Source organism: Sesamum indicum, linkage group LG1 (assembly GCF_026168435.1).
Source record: "Sesamum indicum cultivar Baizhima isolate 11 linkage group LG1, ASM2616843v1, whole genome shotgun sequence".
Taxonomy (NCBI): Eukaryota; Viridiplantae; Streptophyta; class Magnoliopsida; order Lamiales; family Pedaliaceae; genus Sesamum; species Sesamum indicum.
Window position 1 is genome coordinate 13,627,482 of NC_142657.1, and position 22,178 is coordinate 13,649,659.

Sequence of the window (22,178 nt, forward strand, 5' to 3'; positions counted from 1 at the left end):
GGACGCAAATTTATGAATGACCAAGTATTTGGATAGTAGTATACTCTTTCATATACTATAAGAAAAAGTAGACAAGTGTTGTAGGATATATACTTGGGAAATTACTTTTATTTTCTTGAAACAAATTATTTCAAGGGAAACTCTCAATTAAATTGTTTACTTGGTCTGTGATGGAGTTGTAATTGCCCACACGAAACTTCATCAAAAAATAAATGATTTCAATTCTTTTTCGCATGTTTGGTGACATTAACTTGAAAAATAATATAAAATAAATAAAAAATTATCCCCTTCAATTTTTAGTTCAATTTATTATTTTTTGTTTAGTATGAAAATTCCATTTCATTTCCATGATACATTGGTACTATCATATACACCAAGATAATGACTGCTCATAATAAGATTAATCTTGACTAAACAAAATAATTTCATTGGTCAACTATTTCAATCCGATTCAATTTTAAAAATAGAACATTACCATTTATTAGCCTTAGCGATGACATGTTATTCATATATGCATATAATAAATTAATATTTTATATTTTAAAATATATTATGAATAAAATAAAATATATATAAATTGATGCATCATATTTTTTTAATAGAAAGAAAGAAAGCAACAAAAAAAAAAAGAAAATCAACTTAAACATATTATTAGTATAATAATAAAATTGGTGTTGCGGTGTCATAACTGTTATTGGTGTTTGGTTAGACCGGGTAATCGTATAATCAAATAACCAAAATTAAAAATATATTTATATTATATATTATAGTTTTATAAAATATTATAATATATAGATTATGTTTATAATTTATAAATATGTATTATATTATAATAATGTAATTTAATATCTACTTATTTTAAATTTAAAATATAAAAATAAAAAAGATTTTTTTTCTTATGAATTCGGTAAGTTGGTTATTAATCGAACTGAACCGACAAATATTTGATTATAACCAAATTGAACTAATCAGTTTGGTTCGATTTTCAATACGCCGAAACTTTTGGTTAATCATTGGTTCAATTTGGCTAATCAAATTGAACACTCTTATAAATGACGGGTACAAATAAAAAATAATAAAAAATTTAATTAGTATGATTTGCAAAAAAACGGACAGGTTTGATTGAATCTAGAAGCGCATGGGTCTTGAGTGGGGTAAAATAAATTGGGTAGGGTTTGAATCTATATTAATTCGTTTGAATTTTCTTTTTATCAGGGCCTGAATAGAATAAGATTTTACCAATTGGTAGATCTTAAGTGAATGTATGAGTCACAACATTATATCGAAGATCAATGTAATTTGTGCGGAATTGGACAGTAATTGTAGTAGTAGTAGCCAGTGCTTCGAGGAATCACTGCGAAGAATGATTCAGCATGTTCATCTGGGGTTTGTTGCCTATTCAGCATGTTTATCATCATCATGGATGAAGGATTAGTCTGCCCTGTTGCACATCACGGAAATCCTCCAAGACTCCTCTGGAAAACACTGTTTGCTTGGGCGTCCTGGAATTCCACCTCCTCCAACCCCATTGGAATTCGCCCGAAAACAGCAGCAATAATATTAATTAATGATTTTAAAATTATAGCAATAGTAAAACTTGATAGAATTTTTAAAGAACTACGAATTAATTTCTCAGTCAATTGTGGTAACCAAATGTGAGGAGTTTGAATTAAAAATTATTACTCACTAATAGAAACTAAACAAAAAGTAGAAATAAATTACAAGGAAGAAATCAGTAGAGAAGAACTCTGACCCAAGGGAGTGTATCACCCAATTGTTATGTATCACACAAGATTAATTTTATAACCAAGCATTCAACCTTGAAATCTATTAGGATAGCCATAATAAATTCCTATTTTTCTATTGTAATTGACTTGACTCAAATATTTAAATTAAAACTTATTATCTCACGACTAGGTACGATAGTGTTCCATATCAATTCAATAATAACATTTGTATCAGCGAAAACAGTTGAACCTAGATCAAACAAATGAGATGGCTGCAATTATCTAACCTAGTTTTTTTGTCCCTACAAATAAATCATGGGAAGCACACAATCATTTTGCTTGCTACTCGTATCACTTATTCATGACAATTACAGATCACTGAACTCATTAATAATAGTAGAATAATTAATATCTAATCGAATTGTCAGATCTATCAATAATAATCATTCCATATGATGTAAATTAAACAAGAAATACTTGACGAAATTAGATAAAAATCAAGATTTCAAAGCATCACAATTGGGTTTAACCTTTTTCTTGAAAAAGAAAAGGATTTAGCTAAATATCATCTGTGTAGAAAATCCTACTGAAAAACATAAAAAAAAGAAAAAGAAAAAGAGGAGAGATGACCTAAACTAATAGAGTAATAAAAATATGAAATTGTATGCTTGATCTTCAGCCTTCACACTCCTTTTATAGCACCAAAAACGTCCTCTCTTGCCTTTCAACTTGCGGTTTGAAAAGGGAAACAAATCACGGTAACAAATCTTTTCAAATTATCCATTTTCGTCCAAATAGACTCGAGCAATCAATAGGGAGTGATCACGTCTTATTGAGTATTCAAGTTTGTTTTTGTCCTTCTTTTCTTGATTACTTTTTTAGTCTAATTGTACCATTTTGTCTCTATTTTCATCAAATCTTGTCATAACAACTCTTACATTCGAAAGATGGATAATTCAAAGATGCATGCAATAAAATCCTCCCAAAATAGACATGCATAGACGTGTTAAATTATGTCTTATCACCATTTCCATGAAAACCGGTAGGATTCATCATAATGCCGATGTCATTTGCCCTTTTCGCCTCACCAAGGTGGTCCATGTTTCCACCGGCAGCTAACTGTTTGTTGTTCTTTTTCAGGGCATCCAGTGTGTTTTGATCAAGCCCACCGCCAAGATTAGCCTTAGTTACCATATTCTGACTCGGGCTTCCTTTCGTTCCAGCATTATGATTCCCATTTGCAGCAGCATTCTAGTTTTGAAGGAAATCATGTTCTGCCAGCTCTTCATGCTCATGCTCTGCAAGCTCTGACTGCATTCAGCTGGTTTGTCACTGCCTCAGGAAGAAGCACGTTCTTTCTGTATCGCTTTTGTTCTTTTAAGTGAAATAACGTTTTCTTCACTTGTATGCTCACACACAGTCGCTGTTTCACTTTTACTACTTTTGTAAGTAGAATAGCACTTTTCATTGGTTAGAGATCACTTAGAATTAACTAAACATTGTTAATAGTAGTTAATCCGTGTTTACTTCTCCCGCTGTAATTTAAAAGGAGCCTGGAATCACAGCATCTTGGTGATACAGAGGAATACAGAAAATGGCTTTTATCCCTTTGTTTCTTGTTTTTGAGTTGATTTTTCGACAAGTTCATCTTTGCAGCCATGGCCCTGTTAACTTTCTTGGCATTAGCTTCAGCTTGTTGCTTGAGAAAAGCAAGTTGAATTATCTTATCCCTGATATGTTTCATTTCCTCCTCGTCCTCATCATCATCAAGGCACTTGCCTTCTTCCTCAGAAATGAAAGCAAATTGACATGGCTTTTGCCCTTCGATGTTGTTCTTATCATCAACCGCATTTTTGCATGCTTACCAGCCCTCACTAGTCTCTTTTCTAGAGTTGCAGAATCCAAAGTTCCTGAAACAGTGACGGCCATCTGTTGTTCCGAGTAGGAGTGGCAAATGGGTGAGTTGGGTCCAAATGGGTCGAGGTTAAAATGGGTCTAATTGAAGGGTTGGGTCAAGTTAATATAAATCATTTTATCAATTTGAATTTAAATACTTCAAATTGGACACAATGAAAATAAAAAAGAACAATATTTGAATTATTAAAAAATATAACTACTACTTATAATGTAATACAACTAAACTTGTATTACACGTCATTTCTATTTAATGACTATATTTTTTAAGATTCATTTGCTAAATTAAAACGTAAAAAAATCTACTAAATATCTAACATAATACTATATTTTATCAAAATAAGTCATAACATATTGAATGTTTACCTTGAATGAACACCGCATCAAGTTGTGCTACCAAATTCTCTATATTAGTTGAGAGACAATTTTCGTACATGTGTGCGATAGAAAGAGGGTTGTGTGTGAGAGAAAGAGAGATGTGAGAGTGTGTGCGTGTGTGTATGAAGGAAAAAGAGTTGTGAGCTTTTTTTTTTTTTTTTTTGTGTGTGTGTTAGAGAGAGTGTGTATACGGAGAAAGAAGAAATTTGTGGGTTCTTTTAGTTATTTTTTATTTTAGTTTATGAGTTGAACCCATTAAAACCCATATTAAACCTTTCAGCAACTCTTATTCAATCCATACAAAATATAATTTTATTTAATTTCAATCCGTATCAACTCATTTTAAAATATAACCAACTCAACTCAACACAAATCAAAATTAATTAAGCTGGATTAGATTAAACCCATGGATCTTAACCCATTTTGCCACTCCTAGTTCCAAGTCTACGTTTACATGGAAAACTCCTGCGAGCAAGAGATTAAAGAAGAGAAAAGGCTACAATGAGAAGCAACAAGAAAGATCAAAGATTGAGAGCAATCAGATTCTCTAATTACAGCCCTCTTTCCCACAAGGAACACTTTAACGTTCATTCAGTAGCATGTAAAAGTAGCTATATACGGCACCGCCCCAATTGAGACCATTTTGGGCGGACCTCAAATTTTGTAAACATTGCACTGCACTTCACCTAGTGCAACATACTAAACACGCCCTTATACTTGAAATACTATTTTTCTTAATAATACTATACAATTGAAAAAAAAAAATACCACTATCTTCACTATTATAAACTACTTTTAAAATTATATATATATATATAATATTTTTTCAATAAATATATTTTAATTTGGCTTAAAAAAAGAAGAAGCATGATAGCCTCTAATTATGTTAAATAGTAAATTTGCTTCTTAAGATATTGATTCGTTAGAATCAATCGAACAAGGTTGAACTGAGATTTTAACAAATAAAAAAACTGGTGCAATATTGAGAAAAGCAATTATCAATGACTAACAATACATAATTATATATGATATCATAATGATGCACATAACCCTCTAAAAATTAGTCGATGAGATTTGATGGGAGTTCAAAATTCTATAAAAAAAAAAAAGAAAAAAGAAATTTTATTGCATTGAACTTAATGATACCCAAACCAACTCGTTTTCGGTCCGACCCATACATTTGAACTTCTTTAAATCCGATCTATATATTTGAACAAATTTAAATCCGATCCGTAATAAACCCAATACAACCCACTCATTTGCCACCTATAGATTAAGTATACTTGGGCCTTCTGTTTACTTACTTGGGAACATTGGGCCTCAGCACTCCGATATAATTTCTTTTTCATAACACCAATATACATTTACATGATGATATACGTACATACGGCATATCAACATGGATGAACAAAAAACATATAGGAATGATTTAATTCTCTGGATTTTATTTATTTTTAATATAAAGAGACAAGAAATGTATTGAATAAAAATTGGGGTGTCACATAATAGAGCATGCATCAACATTTTCATCACTGAAAAGTGTGGTATAGTTGTGGAGAGTGTGAGGGGCATTTGAGGTTGGCAATGGGTCTGGGAACGCCTCGGCAACATTCCTCACATATCCGGATGGTGCCTTCTTGTCATAGGCCTCAAGAGCATAAGGGTAATATGTTAAGTTGTACTGGACGTAGGGCCAAAATTCAGCTTTCTTTCCCGTGCTCTTCACTCTATTTAACACCTTGTTTGGTTCCACGTATCCACTTACTCTAACTCGGCTTTGCTTTCTGTTTATCTCCACACATCTTACACCTACATTAGTTCCAACATTTTTTATTACCTACAACAATTAACAAAATAATAACAAAAGGAAGAGGAAATACCATTAATTGAGGAAACGGCGTTTCTAACTCTCCTCTCGCATCCTTCGCAATCCATTTTCACCTTGATTTCAACCGTCTGCATGCAAATTTGAGTTAAAAGAGTATGTATATATCCTAATAAAATATACGAAATTAAGTATTTTAACAAAAAAAACATAATGAAATAGAATGGTAATTGTGTGTAATGGACATGATGATGGATATATAGGTAGTAGTTGGGTACGTACCTGCATTGGCTTCCGTATGCTGTTTCTGGTGCTTGTAACTGCACATACATCGGACATATGGTCTACAAAACCCATATTGCTTTTTCAACTTCGTTCTTTCTTTCCCTTTGGAGCTTGGGATGTATAAATTTGATATTTGAGGTACGTACTGTGTTATATATTTATGATGAGAAATTGATGTGAGCACGCAAGCGACTTGTGTTACCTAATCATGATGCAATCTAATATGAGGCTGGACAAGTGGGGTCTGGCCATTTTAATTGTTTGCCCCCCCATCCAGTTTATGACTTTTGAAAATTATTATTTCGCGTGTTGTACTTGGAACGCGGATTTTTGTGATGTGAAAAGGAATTTGGCAATGAATTAATGTTGGGTGGAGTGCAAACTGTAGTTTCGCTGGCAATTATGAAATTGATATAAGGCATCATCAACAAATTTAATTACTAGCTTTAGCTTAGTGGGTCTCATCAAGACTTAATGGGGACTTTCACTATGTGGAGCACGCAATTTATAAATATAATTGGGTTGTTTATATAATTTTGAAAATATTAAGGGGCGATAAAGAATTATTTCAATTTAACAATTCAAATGCAAGGGGGCTTTACAGCTTGCGCATACTGGCTTTAGAATCACAAGCTGTTCACGCGGTGACACTATGCCACTTCCCATCAAATAAATAATTTACGAAAAATTGGTTTCTTGAATAATGAATCGTAACACAAATTTGTACTGTTTGGTGAATTAATTTCACCATTAACGATCACCTTTTTGGGTTTTATGAATGGATTTCTATGATAATCTGGCAAGTGAACTCTTCTTTCTGCCAAATCAATACAGACCAAACTAAAACCGGTGAGGAGCGAAACTCAGCTCAAATCTAAAACTAGGGGAAACGAAAAACTACTGCTCGTGTCAATCCTCCTAGTACAATGTTGGAATTAAGTCTCAACCAAAACTGCTGTGCTTAAAGTAGACCCTTCCTACCAATTTGGCTTAGCTCCACCTCCTTCGGTCCTCTTCCTCATCAACAGGAGTATACCATGAAGGTCGTCGTTTCAAGTTACTCAACCTGTAGTTCAAGAGAATCTCTTCGTTAGAGATTTCCCTGGTAGCCACGAGAACTAGAGTCTTGAGAATAGGAACATCTGTCACCAAGCTGCTCGACTTCCAGGATTTAAACCAAAAGCTGCCCAACTTCTTCATTTTTACCTCTTCTCCTTTTCCAAATGAGATATTTGGTATGTAAGTTCTCATTTGCTTCTCAGTTAGAGGAAAGTCATAGGGGCAGACCATTACATTGGGGGCCATATCTTTGGCTGGATGGTTGGCAAAATGAGCAAAAGCCAGAGGATTTCTCCTCTCCAGTACTTCTCCTTTACTCCCTACTTTTGCACCATCCAGAGGTTTATTAAGCAGTTTCCAGACTCGGTCTGAACCAGTTTCACCACCATCAGCATTTAGTCTAGGTTCTGGAATGCTTGCTCCATCCCACATTTCACGAGTTTCACCCCCAGAACCCCAAGGCTGAGCATTGATCACGGTTCCATCATACCTTGTGATCAAATAAGGGTTTTGTAGATCGACTCTTGGGTATCCAGGAATGTAACGGTAGTATGCAGGTGAGTATATCACACCAGGGTATATAGCTATCACGGAACCCACATCAGCTTCGCCATCCAAGTATAAACCTTGGCCAGCATCTTCGTGTTGAATTTGAGATGGCTTGACTTCAAGAGTGTATCCAGTAAAATCCTTTAGTTTCTGTGAGAGCTCAAAACGCTTTAATGGCTTTGTTTCCACCACAGATGTGCCTAGTACATATGCGCTCATCAATTTCCGGAGGCAAACATCAACATCGAATACTTATTTGAAGTCTTCGACAAAAGTTATTTGTTCATTTAAGAAGCAGCATAAGTCGAATGTTGATGTTACTCACCAGGATTATCAGAAGTAGCAGTACCACCAACAGCAAGACCAAGACCACTGCGTCGGGGAGCAGCATTTCTTTCTGAAGACTTGTCAGGACTGCCACTGCCCGTCTTTGAATCAGGGAGAAGAATTTCATCCATGTGCATGCAAAAGTTACTTAACTGTTCATGAATATTTTCTTGAACTTGCTTCTGCTGCTCAGCTAGAGAGGCCTTACTCGCCATGTCAATGATCTCATCTGCATCCGCTTCATCAGCATTCTTTCCCAAGCGGTTGTAGCTGAATATATAATTCGTTTATGAGGAAACGGACCACATTGCAAATGCAAACAAACAAAGGCAATATTATGTGTGATATCCAGTAATAGGATCAGGTAACATCACATGTTATAGCTTCCCAGATAACTGCTAGGGCCGACATACAGATTACTAAAAGGCACCATTACTATAACTAAAACAAAACCAAGGTATACAAAAAGCCGTTTAAGTTTAGCTCCCTGTTCAAACAAGTTTAAGGGATATTGCTGCATAGTTAATCACTTGACTGCATACTGTACAGTGCCATTTTATAAAAGTGATTCAGACACAAGTATGGAATAAAATTTGAATGGAAAATTCACTACCCGCTCAGTACTAAACTGCAGAACGAATCACGCTGAAAAATGTTAGCTCAAAATGTCAATGGCACTCACCTGGTATAAAGAAAAAGCCGGTTCATATCGGCTTCGAACTGAAGGTGCCTTCCATCCTTAGCAAACGTGGGACTTTTCGCAAGCACTTTGACTGCCTAAATTAAACACTTAATAACACAGTCATTCCACGTAATATTTCAATCCATAACAACAGCTAGACAAAGATTGAGTGGAAATACTCCAAAAGAAACGATTTTTACAAGCCGTCGTGAACATGGGCACTAAATTAGACGAGATTAGGATGCTAATCTTAAGCAATTCCTTGAATTTGTAATGCCAATTAGAATGAGAATTGCCAACATTTTTTCCAATTAAAACAAGAATACCAAGAAGTTACCTCTTGAAATCTTTTAAACAGAAACGCCATGGCTGGCTAATGGTTGCAGAAATTTGCGCCCACTCTACTGCTGAGTGCTGAGTGAAGTTGGGTGTTCGATCTTGAGAGTCTATAAAGTCAAACAAGGGTAAAAGTCGGGGAAGCTTTGTGTAAATACTGCAAATGTGGGGGTTCAGGCATATATTTTCATTAAGTCTTTTTTTGTTCAGAATTTTGCTAATAAAATCAATTAGTTTACGTCTATCAATATTTTAATGGAACTTCAGTTTTGTAATAAATATCAAATTAAAATATATGAAATTCATTTAAATTGTAATCTACAATCTACATATCTTATAGTTCCATTTTTTTTATTGTATCTTTTTTTATCAATTGGAACTCTATCGATCTTTTGATAACATAACATTCAATTTTTGACAATATACCACCACACCAAATATGATAGAAAAAGATATGAGGACCACATGAGATTGAAATCAAAATATATGAGAATGAAGAGTAATAATTTTATAAAATTAAAATTTGCAAATTGACATTCATTCCAGTATTTAAATTTATATTAAAACTATAATAAAAATTTAAATGTGATATTTTGTTCTACCAAATCTTTTAATTTTTCTATCTTTTTTTTATTATATTTTTAAAAAATTTCACCTAATTGAATAATCCTAGTTAAATAAAGCATGGACTTATATGAACTATCAACTTCTGTAAAATGATTAAATCTCCACCAGAAAAAAAGTTCAGTTCTGAACACATTTTCTGTAAATATGTATGTCTATTTTAAATTTTGATGCTTATTCAAATACGAATACTCTTAGGTACAATCACTTCAATAGTATATCCGTTGCTTATGTCTCATTTGGTGCGCATCATTATTGAATGGTACCCAAAGGCACAAGCAGCCCAAAACAGGAAGGAGCCCAGTGGGATTGGTCCATTAGCCCGATGAGAGCCGGAGGAAGTCAGCCGCCTTGACCCAGAAGTTTTGTCAGATCGTTTTCCGTCACAGCTGACCTGCACAAATGCCAGGAAATGGGAGCCTCATCGACATGTGGCGAGAGCGCCGGCAAGCCCACTCAGAGGAGAAGTCCACACGTGACACGCCCCAAATAGGATTCTTGGGGATCTAGGAAGCATTGAGGGAAAAATCCTCTCAATTAATTCCATGGGAAGAAAGGACTCTTGGAGTAGGGGTGGTACACGAGTCGAATCGACTCGAGCTCGAGCTTAATTATTTTTATCCGACTCATGAGTTTTTTTTATTTTTTATATATATTTTTATTCATAAAATGTATATATATTTAATTTCATATTCAATTTTTATCAATTTTATACTCAAAATTGATCATATATTATAATTATTAATGAATACATATATTTATTTTGAATAATAATAAATTATGGTACTTTTATTTATATATTTTATCTTTATACAAAAATAAATCTTATCAACAACTTAGTAAATTACAATATTTTTTATAATTAAAATTATTATTTAATATGACACGTATAAACTTTATGTTATATTTTAATATATATATTTGTATTGTATTATAATTTTTTTAAATTGATAAGTAATTCACTTATGATTTTATTCTTTATCTATTTATTAGTTTTATATTTATATCAAGATATATACTATGCATTATGCAATATATTTTATTACTTATAAATTTATATTGAAATTTAGTAGTTCTTATTAATTAATTTAAAGATAATGATAATAATAATAATAGTGATGGTTGAACAATTTTAATTATTTTAATTATTATTTTATTATATATACTGAGATCAAAAGGTTTAATCAATAATTAGGATATCTTAAAATCTGTGCACCCAATTTATATCAAATTTAAATATATACAAGACTTTATCCATTAGATCATATCAGACGATATGATTTGAAATCACATGGCATGATTCAACCATACATTGTCTTGAATGATTATTTTTATGTTCCGAGTACGATATCTCGACATCCGTATCCAATAAGTCCAAACTTTATTAAATATATTTTTCTATAAGTTTGATCATATCTAATGGTTTGATCTGAATTTTGATGGTCCAATTAACCCATGTTGTTCAACAATGTAAGATGTTAGTTACATCAATGTAACACTAATATTTATAAATATATAAATTTACATCAAGATGATAGTTACATCAACTATAAAATATTTTTTTATATTTTAATTGTATTATTTAAGATAATTAATACTTTTGTACAATTTTAAATTGTTCAGTATGAATTTTTTTTTTGGTATATTTTTACGGATTATATTACTACTTAACTAATTAGTAGTTTATATTTATAACAATAAATTAAAATTTCATACTATATTTTGGTATATTTATAGCATAGTATACATTATGCAATCTATTTTATTACTTATAAATTTATATAAAAATTTGGTGATTCCCATGATTTAATCTAATAAAAAAAAAAAAATCAACTCTAGTTCAAGCTCATCATATAGGAATCAAGCTCGAGCTCAAGCTTATACTCATCAAAAAAGGTCGACTCGTCTGCATCCCTATTCCAAAATATTCTCACTTCAAATTCCAATGGTTGAAGGAGTCGGCTAGAAATACATTCATCATTGCACTTTGAAGAGTAACCACATCTCAATATTTATTTATACACCGAAAACTTCATTTTCCTCTCATTCCAACACTTATAATTGTTTTAATTATTATGAGAAACCTAATTATATAATTGAAGTTTTAAAGTATAGTCTATAATTAGGAAATTAATGTTGAGGATGGAAAATAAAGACATAGAACACATCAAATTTGTACTACTCAATTCAGGTTTCCCGCAAAATTAAAACACACTTTAATAGCTTTAATTAGTGAATGGGCCGCCGTCAATGCACTACATTCATTACTTTATGAATAAGACGAGGCCACCCCAGCTCAGCTGTTCAATTTCTAGACAATTAAATCAAAGTTGATTCTGTTTGGAAGGTTATTACCATTACGTTTCCCCTTTGCACCACTGTACGTCCCCGCGTATTCATTCCCTCTCACCTCAAAAACACGCCACTTCTTATGATTTCTCCATCACCATCAATTCCCCCACACGTTTTATCCTATCTTCCCCCCTACATTCCTTAATTATAAGTACACCATGCACCAAAACTCAATCATCACATCTTATTCTGATCATCACCTTCTGAAAACACAATCCAACAAACATGCAAACAACTTCCCTTCAGACCCTCCTCCTCCCACCTCCCTTTTCCGGCAATTTTACGACGTCCCCAAAACGGCAACCGAGTCCAAGAAAGACGACCAGCTTGGCTACTTCACCTCGTGCAATAAAAAGGGACGCCAACAGGGAAAAAGGCCGGCACGATCACAAACTTGTCGATGAAAACATGATTGTTCTCAAAATGAGAATTCATGAAATCAAGAGAAAGGAGGAAGAATTAAATCAAGCGATCTGCACATCCAAGTGTAGTTGGATGGAGTGGGAAAAGCAATGGTGCAAGAATAACTATGAGTCCGATGTGTACGAAGCAGTAGGGTTCTTGCAGATTTTGCTGATGAATACCAGACCTAGCTTGGTTCTTGCTCTGCTGGCTCTTCTCATGTTTACCACATCCACATCTTTAGTACTAGTATTACGTTCTTTTCTAGGAATTGCTAATCATGTCTTTGTTTGATCTGCACTTAGGTTGTTTCCTTTGAATTTTATATGTTAACCCCATTCATTAATTATAGATACAGCCCTACATTTCCATTTGCATGTACATTTTGCTATGGAAGAACAGGTAGCCAGCTTCATAATTAAGTAACTTTCGATGTGATTTAATATCTGTCTAAATCAATTATATGACAAGTATAATATATTTGACGTGTAATTAGTATATAGATAAGGAGAGTGATCAATCATATAACCAGTGTATATGAGTTTAACACGTGATAATATATGTTAAAATTTCGAATTTGAAGATCGAACTTTTTCCGATAAACTGGAGTAATTAATATATATGTAAGAAAAACATATAGAATTCCTCTCATCAAAGCAGCTGTATTTGTTAAACTTAGGAAGAAAGCTATATGGAATCCAACTAGCTCTGTTAAGACCAAAGAAATTAATTATTTAATTAAAAGGAGCTACTACTATTAATTAATTATTCTAATTCATATATATATATATTATTCCCCAAATTAATTCTATAGCTACGGAATTACCACCGTCGCTCCACTTAATTACGTGCGCTTTAAATTAAGATTATAAATAATTTTAATTTATTTTTTGTCCTTTAATTTAGATAAATATGTATATGCATGTGGGGTGGAAGGATCTGTCATTACAACTATAATAAACTATAGAAAAACTAATTACAATCATTTTTGTTTGAAAAAGAGATAATTGATATCAGCTTCCTTGTAATAATTATAAAATGAAAAAAATTAAAAGAAGTAGTTGATCAGTTGCAACTCCAATTAAGAATGCCTTGAAAGTAGTATCTACATTCAGTGGCAGAGATACCCTAAAATTAAACAATTCGCCGACCAAAACAAAGTCAAATGCTAAAATCCAATATCCAAACCGCCACCCACCTTCCTTCAACTGAAAATTCATTTTAGTTCCTGGTACATCACATCTTCAGTCTCTAATTTCACCTTTACTTCAGTCACCACCAACCAAAAGTACGTACACCAATACATTATAAATATTAAAATTGGGATAGTTATATAAGTTATTATCTAATAGCTAAAGGTTACTTTTTACTTCAAAAAAAAAAAAATTGGTGCAGTAATATCATTAATCGTCATTGTGAATATAGATAATATTTTTTTTAATAGTATAGATATATATATACACGCAAATCAAAATCAAATAATAAATCCCATCTAAAATGTCTTGAGTTTTTTATGCTATGATCATTGGATCATTATTAATTTTGATGATGAAGAGAAAAAAAGAATTAATTTTGTCTTAATTAATGTTCTGTTTGGAACCAAACTGTTTCCACACAAAGCAATTAAATTATTTTACATATATATATGAAAAAAGAAAAATTAGTAGAGAACATCCAGAAATTGAATCAAAGTCTGGAGTAGATGTATATCCCTCCCTCTTCTAGAGCGTGAATTAACAATGGAGTAACAATTAATTAATGTCCCCATCACCATCAGATTTTGAAGTCCCGCTTTCTCCGCATCTGCTTGGGTGAATTACTATTAAAACGCGCTTTTAGCCTAGTGCAGCGGCGAAGGGCAGGGGGCGGCTCCCTGTCAGAAAAAAACACGGTTTTCCTACATATCTTATTCCCTAAGGCATCCCGGACACTCACATGGCCACCACACGACTCTTTACTCCTTCCCCCCCTAATCATTTCAAACCTCCCTATAAATACACAACCCCCGCTCCTACTCCTAACCCATTTCAGTCCATCATCCATCATACATACAATAGCTTACAATATTTCCTCAAATTTCCATATGGCATTCATATCTTCCCTTTCTTTCGACCCATTTTCAAGAACTCGATTATTAATCAAACCAAACTCAAACGCGAGAAAAATCTGCACCACGAAAACATATGCAGCTAGAAAAGAAGCCCACAATCAGAACTTCAGCGGGAGGGTGGTGGACGAGAACCTGATCGTTCTCCGTAAGAGAATCCACGAAATGAAGATGATGGAGAGGAATTACGAGCCCCCTATGGAGTGGATGGATTGGGAGAAGCGATTCTACACCAGCTATGATTCCATCATATGTGACGCCATGGGGCATTTGCAGTCTTATTTGATGGAGACAAGGCCGAGCTTGGCCTTGGCCATCATTGCACTAATTGCATTCAGCGTGCCCACCTCAACTGCGCTGCTCATGTACAATTTTTTGGAATTCAGCAAAGGAGTTTTATCTGGGATTCATCTCATGACCTAAGTCAGAACAACATAATATATGTTTCAATTTTCATTTCTTGACTCTTTCCTTTTTCTTCGGCGACATAATTAGGCAGGCAGGTTCACCTTTCTGTATATATAAATGCAACGTGGGGTAGCTACTTTATTAATTCTTTGATTCATTTCTGTGTATCATGACTTGTTCATCCTTATTATTTTTGAACAGGTGACTTTTTCAATGTTTGTTCGGAACATACATATATATATGTGTGTGTATATATTAATTTCTGTTGTTTTTAATATTCATAATTAATCTGATCAGCTGATTTACAGTATTTGACATTATTAAATCGGACAATATTCGCTCTGGAGGTTTTAAAGTCAGATATAACCTCTATATATTCTGAAGAAGTACATTAGATAATATTAGTGAGTCAGTGAGCGTTGAAGTAGGTAATGAAAAATAATCAGAAAATAATTTACTGTAAAATTGTCCCTTAAACTATTCTTAATGTAACATTTACTCTTTAAATTAATAAATATAATATTTACCCCCTATAATTAAATTTTTGGATAATATTACTCTTATATTATATATATATATAGTTCAAAGATTTTTTTTCTAACAATTTTGCATTTTAAGTTTAATTAAAAGAATATCTTTTTATTATAATAAAATAATATATAATTAGTGAATTAAATAGTTTGAATTTTATTATATTTTTATAGACTCAAAGTTAATTAATGAATGAGTAAAAAAGTACACAAAAAACTTTCATGAAATTTTTTTATCAATTTGATAATAAAATTAAGTTATTAACTATTTATTCTTTTAGATAAAAATGAGTAATTATATGATTTTTCTAATATATTTTCTTTAAAAATTATGATAAAATATTTAATAAAAAAACATTATATTTATTCATTTTTTCTAAAAATATTTAACTTTTAATTAAGCATATATATTTATCCATTTCTTTTAAAAAGCATATACGGATTGTTGGACGTTATATTATATCTATTATATATCTACTATGTATATTAATTTATACTTCATTTTTAATTTAAATTCTTTCCTTATTAAAAAGATTAATTAAAAAATAATTTGATGATAATTTAATGTATAAAATACTAAAATATATTAAGAATAATATAATTATTCAAAATATGAGGAGTATTTTTATCCAACTAAGGAGGTAATATTATATTTATTAATTTAAAAAGGTAAATATTACATTAGGAATAATTCAGGGGGACAAAGTGGTATTTTACCCAATAATTTATTTCCTGCCTCAGTATATATTTTAATGGCCAAGCACTTTATACTTGTCAACCTACTAATTAATTTTATATAAAATGCAAAATCGACTAAATTTGTATTCATGAAATGCAACTCAACACGGACCACGCTAAAGTTTAACACAAGTTGTTCACTTCAAATAAAAAAGATATATCAAGGGATACGCTACAATTTATGAATTAGATAGTATTTTTCTCAACAGACCAGGGAATACGGTACAATCTAGATAGCTAGTTGTAGATGATTTTGGATTTATTCAAACTTCGGCCTCGCATGGAGAAAGCGAGTTTGATCGACAGAGTGATTCAGTCAATACAGCGGAGCGTTTAAAGTGGCTTCTCCCTATTCATACTATATATATATATATATATGTGAGAGGTGATCTTAGAGGCTTTTTGATGAAAATTGAACATTATTAGCACAATTACTAAGAAATTAAGTTGGTGGAGCAGTAGTACTTGAGAAAAGAGCTTATGTGCCAACATACACATAATGATTAGTGCATATTGGTGATTAACTTAATAAATGTAGAGAAATTAAAGTAGACACATGTTGCCTAAGTAGCACTTTTGACATCATCATTTCATCACATTCCATGTATTCCCAGAAGCATAGCAGTTATGTAAACGAGCTGTCAATATTTACCATTCTGGAATTTGAATAATTATCTATGAAGCAACAAATGAACTTTTGAGGATACCATGTCGTGCGTGACGTATTGTTAATTTTGATTGTTTTCAAGGAGCGTTTTGTTATAAAGAAGAGATACTGAAATTTGTAAATCATTCAAACTCTTCATATGTAACTAACATGTATATTTATCTACATCAATGACATCGTCAACAAGGAAAACCACTTGAATATTTTGAACTCAAATTAACGAGAAACCTGACTCGAATTTTGAAGGGATCGAGCCGTAGGATAGAAAGGGAGGTAGGAATTTGTTTTGAATTCTTCTGATTCAATCCACATTCTATATACCGATCGATGCGGTATTGCTCTTGAAAGAATCAATTTCCTTCCACGTGAATTCTTCTATGCATTTACCTGCAGCCACATTTAGAAAACATGTGTGTCAAAGAATCTGCAGTGCCCATCATGCATACATCCAAGTATGGATCAAAATCAATATATAATTAAGTTGGAAGACATGTCTTCACATTTATGTACATTGCAAGGGCTAAATGAGTTGGAACAGTTACGCAAAATGACTTGAATTGATGCATAAGCAGAGATGAGAATATGAGTGTGTTTCTTTTTGGTATATAGACACGTATATTGGCAGTTGATCAGATTACATTTTCTGCTATATTTAGTTGCCCCCAAACAACCACAGATTGAAATATAAAATTGAGGAACAATAGGGAGCTCCCTTCAGTCCAAGACGCGACAGGAAAAACTGAACACAGCTCCCGCATCGTTGGATCAAAAACCCATCTTCCATTAAATACTTCAATGATGGGTTCGTGAACCAACGAGTCAGCAGCTGAGGTTCCAGCTCTCAAACTGCCTCGGACTGGACTGAAGGAAGCTCCCTTAATTTCTCTATGTACTAATTAAAAAGAAAAGGGTTATATAGTGAAATTTTCAGTATCAGCCTTGTCTGGGGTCAGGAAGTACTTTGGGTAGGGATGAAGAATGGTGGGTGGGTATGTATATATATATATGGGAGAAAATCAGGAGACATGAAAATCTGAGGTGGGCTGAGAAATGGATTTCGTGCAGATATCAAAAATATATTCTTTTAATTTAATTGATGAGAAAAAGAAGAAGAGATTTTGCTCAATAATAAACATATATATATAGTACACAATGGTAGTACGTACTGATGAAGTATGATGATATCAGCTCTGAAAATTTGGACAATACACTCTTGAAGAAGACAACTTCGTACACTCCTTATACATCTAATCAAACAGCTGTATATGGTTCACCATAAAGGGCTAAAGTCGCTACTGTTCAAACGTTTGCAATTAGGCACGAAATCATAGTATTCCATAATTGGTGCAAAGCTTAGATAACAATAAAAGGCTTCATCAAACCTACCTAAGCCCCTCTTCCTCATGTGCTGTACCCGGTCTATATATCAGCCCCTACCCCTACCCCTTACCTAGCCCCTAATTCACATCATTCTTTAATTTTATTTATTTAGTTTGTTCCTTTGTTAATTAATTGATTTTTACTATGGTATATTTTGGATAATTAACTAGTAACTTAGCTAGGTTTTGGCCAGCTCTATTGCTGCACGTGAAGGTTTTGGCTTTGTTTGGATTATTTTTAAGTTGTGTTTCTTTATCTTCGGTAAATAAAGGTGATTAGTGTAGTTGATTTTGTGCTTTGTATAATATAAAATGCATAAAAGTAAGTTAAGATACATTGGACTTTGTGTTCTGTAATGACTGAACATATATTCTAATTTTTTATGCTTCAATTCATCTCAACTCTATTGAATCTTTTTTGTCTTGACTTTGGATCTTAAGATCCTTTCATTGTGTTCCTTTAATTTAATCAGTTATGAGTCTTATGACTGCCTTCAATTCATCTTCACATCCCAAATCGTAGCACATATGCATTTGTTTATGTAAGTAATTGCACCTAGACTTATATTCGAGGAGTACATCAAGTTCGCTCAAACGATCGTTCAAATAAAAAATTTGAGAGAATTTGAGATAAGATTGTTGGGTATTTTTACATAGCAAACTTTGTATGATATTTAAGTAAGTTCGAGGTCCGATGAAAGAATAAAATACTGGTTTGAAAATAATAAGTTTGAAAATAATAAAATAGAAAAAGTGGTTGAATGTATTTATATAATCAAATCTAATCACTTGTCTGAGTTACATAGGGTAATCTTGAGCTTGATTTTGTTAAATAATCAACTAATCAAATATTGGGTCGCCAAATCGAATTGTCGAGTCAGGTAGATTCGATGTGGGAACAAATAACACAGCTCTTGGCCTATGAATGGCATTATGCTTTTAGGCAGGGGGTGGGGGTGATTTTTGTCCTTTTATCAGTAATTGTGATGTATTCAAATCACATTAATATCAAGACAAATAAGTTAATTTCGTGAATTTGTGTGAAATATAGAATGAAAAAATATTCAATACTTAAGAAATTATATGCGTAAAGAAAATAGATAATATATTTTGATTTAATTAGAGAGTAGTAGTGATTGATGGATGAGTTATGAGGCATGGGGATGTATGAAGAAGAAGGAAGTTGGTCATAGTCCAAAAATGGTGGAATTGCAAAGAGAGGAGAGGGGGAACACGAAATGAAAGGGTACCTTACACTACGTTTGGATTCATATTTTCGTATTTTTTGAGATAATATAAAACACAACTAATATTTATTTTTATATTTTTACATCTTATTTATATATTTTTTTATTTTTGAACTTTCTATATAATATATATATATATATACACTTATATATATAATATAAAAGAGGCATGATTTGACAATAAACAGTGATTTTTGTTTCTTAAAAATACAATATTTATATATAAAAATATATATATAAAAGAGATATGATTTGACAATAAATAGTAATTTTTATCTCTCATATCCCAATATTAAACTTACATTATTTATTTTAAAATATTTTAAATTACCTCAAAACACGAATCCAAACATACTATCTATTTTCAACACATACTTACTTATTTTTATTTTTTTTATTATTTTTAAAATATAAAATAAAATATTCAAAACACAAATACAAACATAAGGATAGAGTTTGCAAGAAAGTGGTAATGTAGATAGGTGAGAAGAAGGAGAGATGAGAGATGAGAAATTGGTCCTTTTGCACAGATAATATTCCCTGTTTTGATGAAGCCTTTGGGGTTCTTTCCTACAGGTGTTGATGGTTGGGATGACTGAATCACGACTTGTCATTTCATTTGTCAACTCATTTAACCACTTCCTCTTTGCATTTACTCTCCTTTCATATTCACTCTCCCTTCCCCCCTCAACTTTTAAATATATACATTTCCACCCCTCCATTTACTAATTATAAAACATTTTTAAATAATTCACTTATTTGGTCCCCTATATTTTACTACTATTTCTTTCAAAATATTTGAAATAATCGACTTCAAATATTGAAACATATATACAATTTTGAAACCATACCAACTATCAAGAAAGTGGCATAATTAGGTTTTATGTAATTAATTTAATTATAAAAATATTTTACTTAACAAATGATATTTATTCTTAATAATTAATGTTGTACTCACGTCTGTATGATTGAAATTATGTTTTGGAAAATAAAGAAGATTTGTGTAAAATGAACAAAGTTTGAGAATGAGAATATATATTAGAAACTGCTTTTATCTTCCGACATAATTAGGTAACCATCACTTTTTTTTCTTTTTCCCCGATAAATGCAAAAATCTGCCTATATTTTTGTAAAATTACAAAAAAATTCCCTATGTTGAAGAAATATGCTAAAACCATCACATGATATATATATATATATATATAAACCATTTCGTCAATTTTAAACGGAGAGTGGGATTTACTTAGGCATCTACGAGTGTTAAAGCTTTTTTTTTTTTTTTTTTAATTTTTCAACATTTTTGGCGGTCAAAAATATCCAATTTGACCTTGCTGAGTTGTTTTTAATATAAATAACACAAATGGCATTTAACTTGAATATTTGACTTTTTAAAGAAATAAAAATAAAATTATAATATTTAAACTTTTATTATAGTTTTTTAAGAATAAAATAAGTTTTATTACTATGTATTTAAAATAATTATATATCATTAATGAATATTGTTATTTAGTTTCATAAATATTGTAATACACTATCATTTTAGTAAATAAATTTATTTATAAAAAAGAAGTTACCAAAAATTATATATTTATATATAACGTGTGCAAAAGCTGCACGTATGGTGTGTTATGTGGACTCAAGCTCTTTTGGGCCAAATTCTTTATGAAGTTAGCATTTCAATATTAAATCAGTAGATGGTTTTAGAGTGATAAAGTTCAAGAAAAAAAGCATCTTAAAGAGATAACGAGTTGTGCTATGAATAAGATTAAAATAAGAATTGATAAATGAGTGAATGCTTATGAAGAATAGAATAATCATCGTTCCGTACATCCCTTAATTTGCTGCCAGCTAGGACATTATATTTCTGGGGGTCGGGGTGGCCTTGGGCCTTCTACCTTCTTGGGGTCGCCCTGGTCCTGTCCTAGTTGGGTTAAAGCTGAATGGGAATTCTAGGAGCCCACCTCAGGCCTCATACTTTGTTGAGCTTTCTTGATTTGTATTGGGTTTTTGTGTATGGGCCGTGAATTGAGTTAGTCATTTTTAGTTATATCAATATTAAAAAATATTTTTAAATTATAAATATTTGAATTTTCAAAAAAACTTTTATACATTTTTCTAATTGATTTTAATATAATATAAATAGGTGATGGCAATCCAAATGTGATGACCGCGGTTCTTGTCGCATATATATATAGTACGTGCAAAAAATGCACGTGTCCAATATATTTGGACAATTGTTCAAGACTTGGGTTGAAGCGAATGTAAATTTTAAATGGGGACCCAAAAAAGGCTTTAGCACTCTGACGCCAAGTTAGTATTGGATTTTAGATAAAATAAAGCAAAAAAGTGAATAAATGTGATTGAAAATCATGATGTGGTAGGTAAATAGCGTAAAAACACGTGATAACGTGCTTGTAGAGTGCTCAAAAATTGTTTAGAGAGTGAGAGAAGCGTTAGAGGGGTGTCCCCCGTGTAAATAAGTAAATCTGTATTTATAGAAGGAGTGCCATGTTTGTTGGGGGTGTATCCCACTTTTGAGATTCTTGCAGAAGTTGGTTGGGATAAGAGGTAGGTCGTCCTTATTCGTCGATGAATGTGCATTAATAAGAGTCTCCTTCACTCTAAGGATATTCTTCACCTGT

At 32.0% G+C, this 22,178-nt stretch overlaps 3 protein-coding genes and 1 long non-coding RNA gene across 4 annotated transcripts; 1 reads left to right on the forward strand and 3 right to left on the reverse strand.

Annotated features, from left to right (window-relative positions):
• Positions 1-5,438: 5,438 nt before the first annotated feature.
• LOC105160163 (heavy metal-associated isoprenylated plant protein 21) lies at positions 5,439-6,300 on the reverse strand. The gene is made up of 3 exons (XM_011077432.3): positions 6,127-6,300; positions 5,900-5,975; positions 5,439-5,828 (listed from the first exon to the last, which is right to left on the reverse strand). Exons 1-3 carry the CDS (start codon positions 6,199-6,201, stop codon positions 5,518-5,520), a joined length of 462 nt encoding a protein of 153 aa, XP_011075734.1. The 5' UTR covers positions 6,202-6,300; the 3' UTR covers positions 5,439-5,517.
• A 549-nt stretch (positions 6,301-6,849) lies between these two features.
• Positions 6,850-9,241, reverse strand: LOC105160171 (C5orf35). The gene is made up of 4 exons (XM_011077443.3): positions 9,084-9,241; positions 8,747-8,841; positions 8,063-8,334; positions 6,850-7,937 (listed from the first exon to the last, which is right to left on the reverse strand). Exons 1-4 carry the CDS (start codon positions 9,111-9,113, stop codon positions 7,120-7,122), a joined length of 1,215 nt encoding a protein of 404 aa, XP_011075745.1. The 5' UTR covers positions 9,114-9,241; the 3' UTR covers positions 6,850-7,119.
• A 5,169-nt stretch (positions 9,242-14,410) lies between these two features.
• On the forward strand, positions 14,411-15,189 carry LOC105160180 (mediator of RNA polymerase II transcription subunit). Its single transcript, XM_011077449.3, has one exon. The coding sequence runs from the start codon at positions 14,544-14,546 to the stop codon at positions 14,988-14,990; it is 447 nt and encodes a 148-aa protein (XP_011075751.1). The 5' UTR covers positions 14,411-14,543; the 3' UTR covers positions 14,991-15,189.
• Positions 15,190-17,024: 1,835 nt separating this feature from the next.
• Positions 17,025-17,974, reverse strand: LOC148789476 (uncharacterized). Its single transcript, XR_016067475.1, has 2 exons — positions 17,411-17,974; positions 17,025-17,297 (listed from the first exon to the last, which is right to left on the reverse strand). It is a non-coding gene; the product is annotated as an uncharacterized LOC148789476 (long non-coding RNA).
• Positions 17,975-22,178: the final 4,204 nt, after the last annotated feature.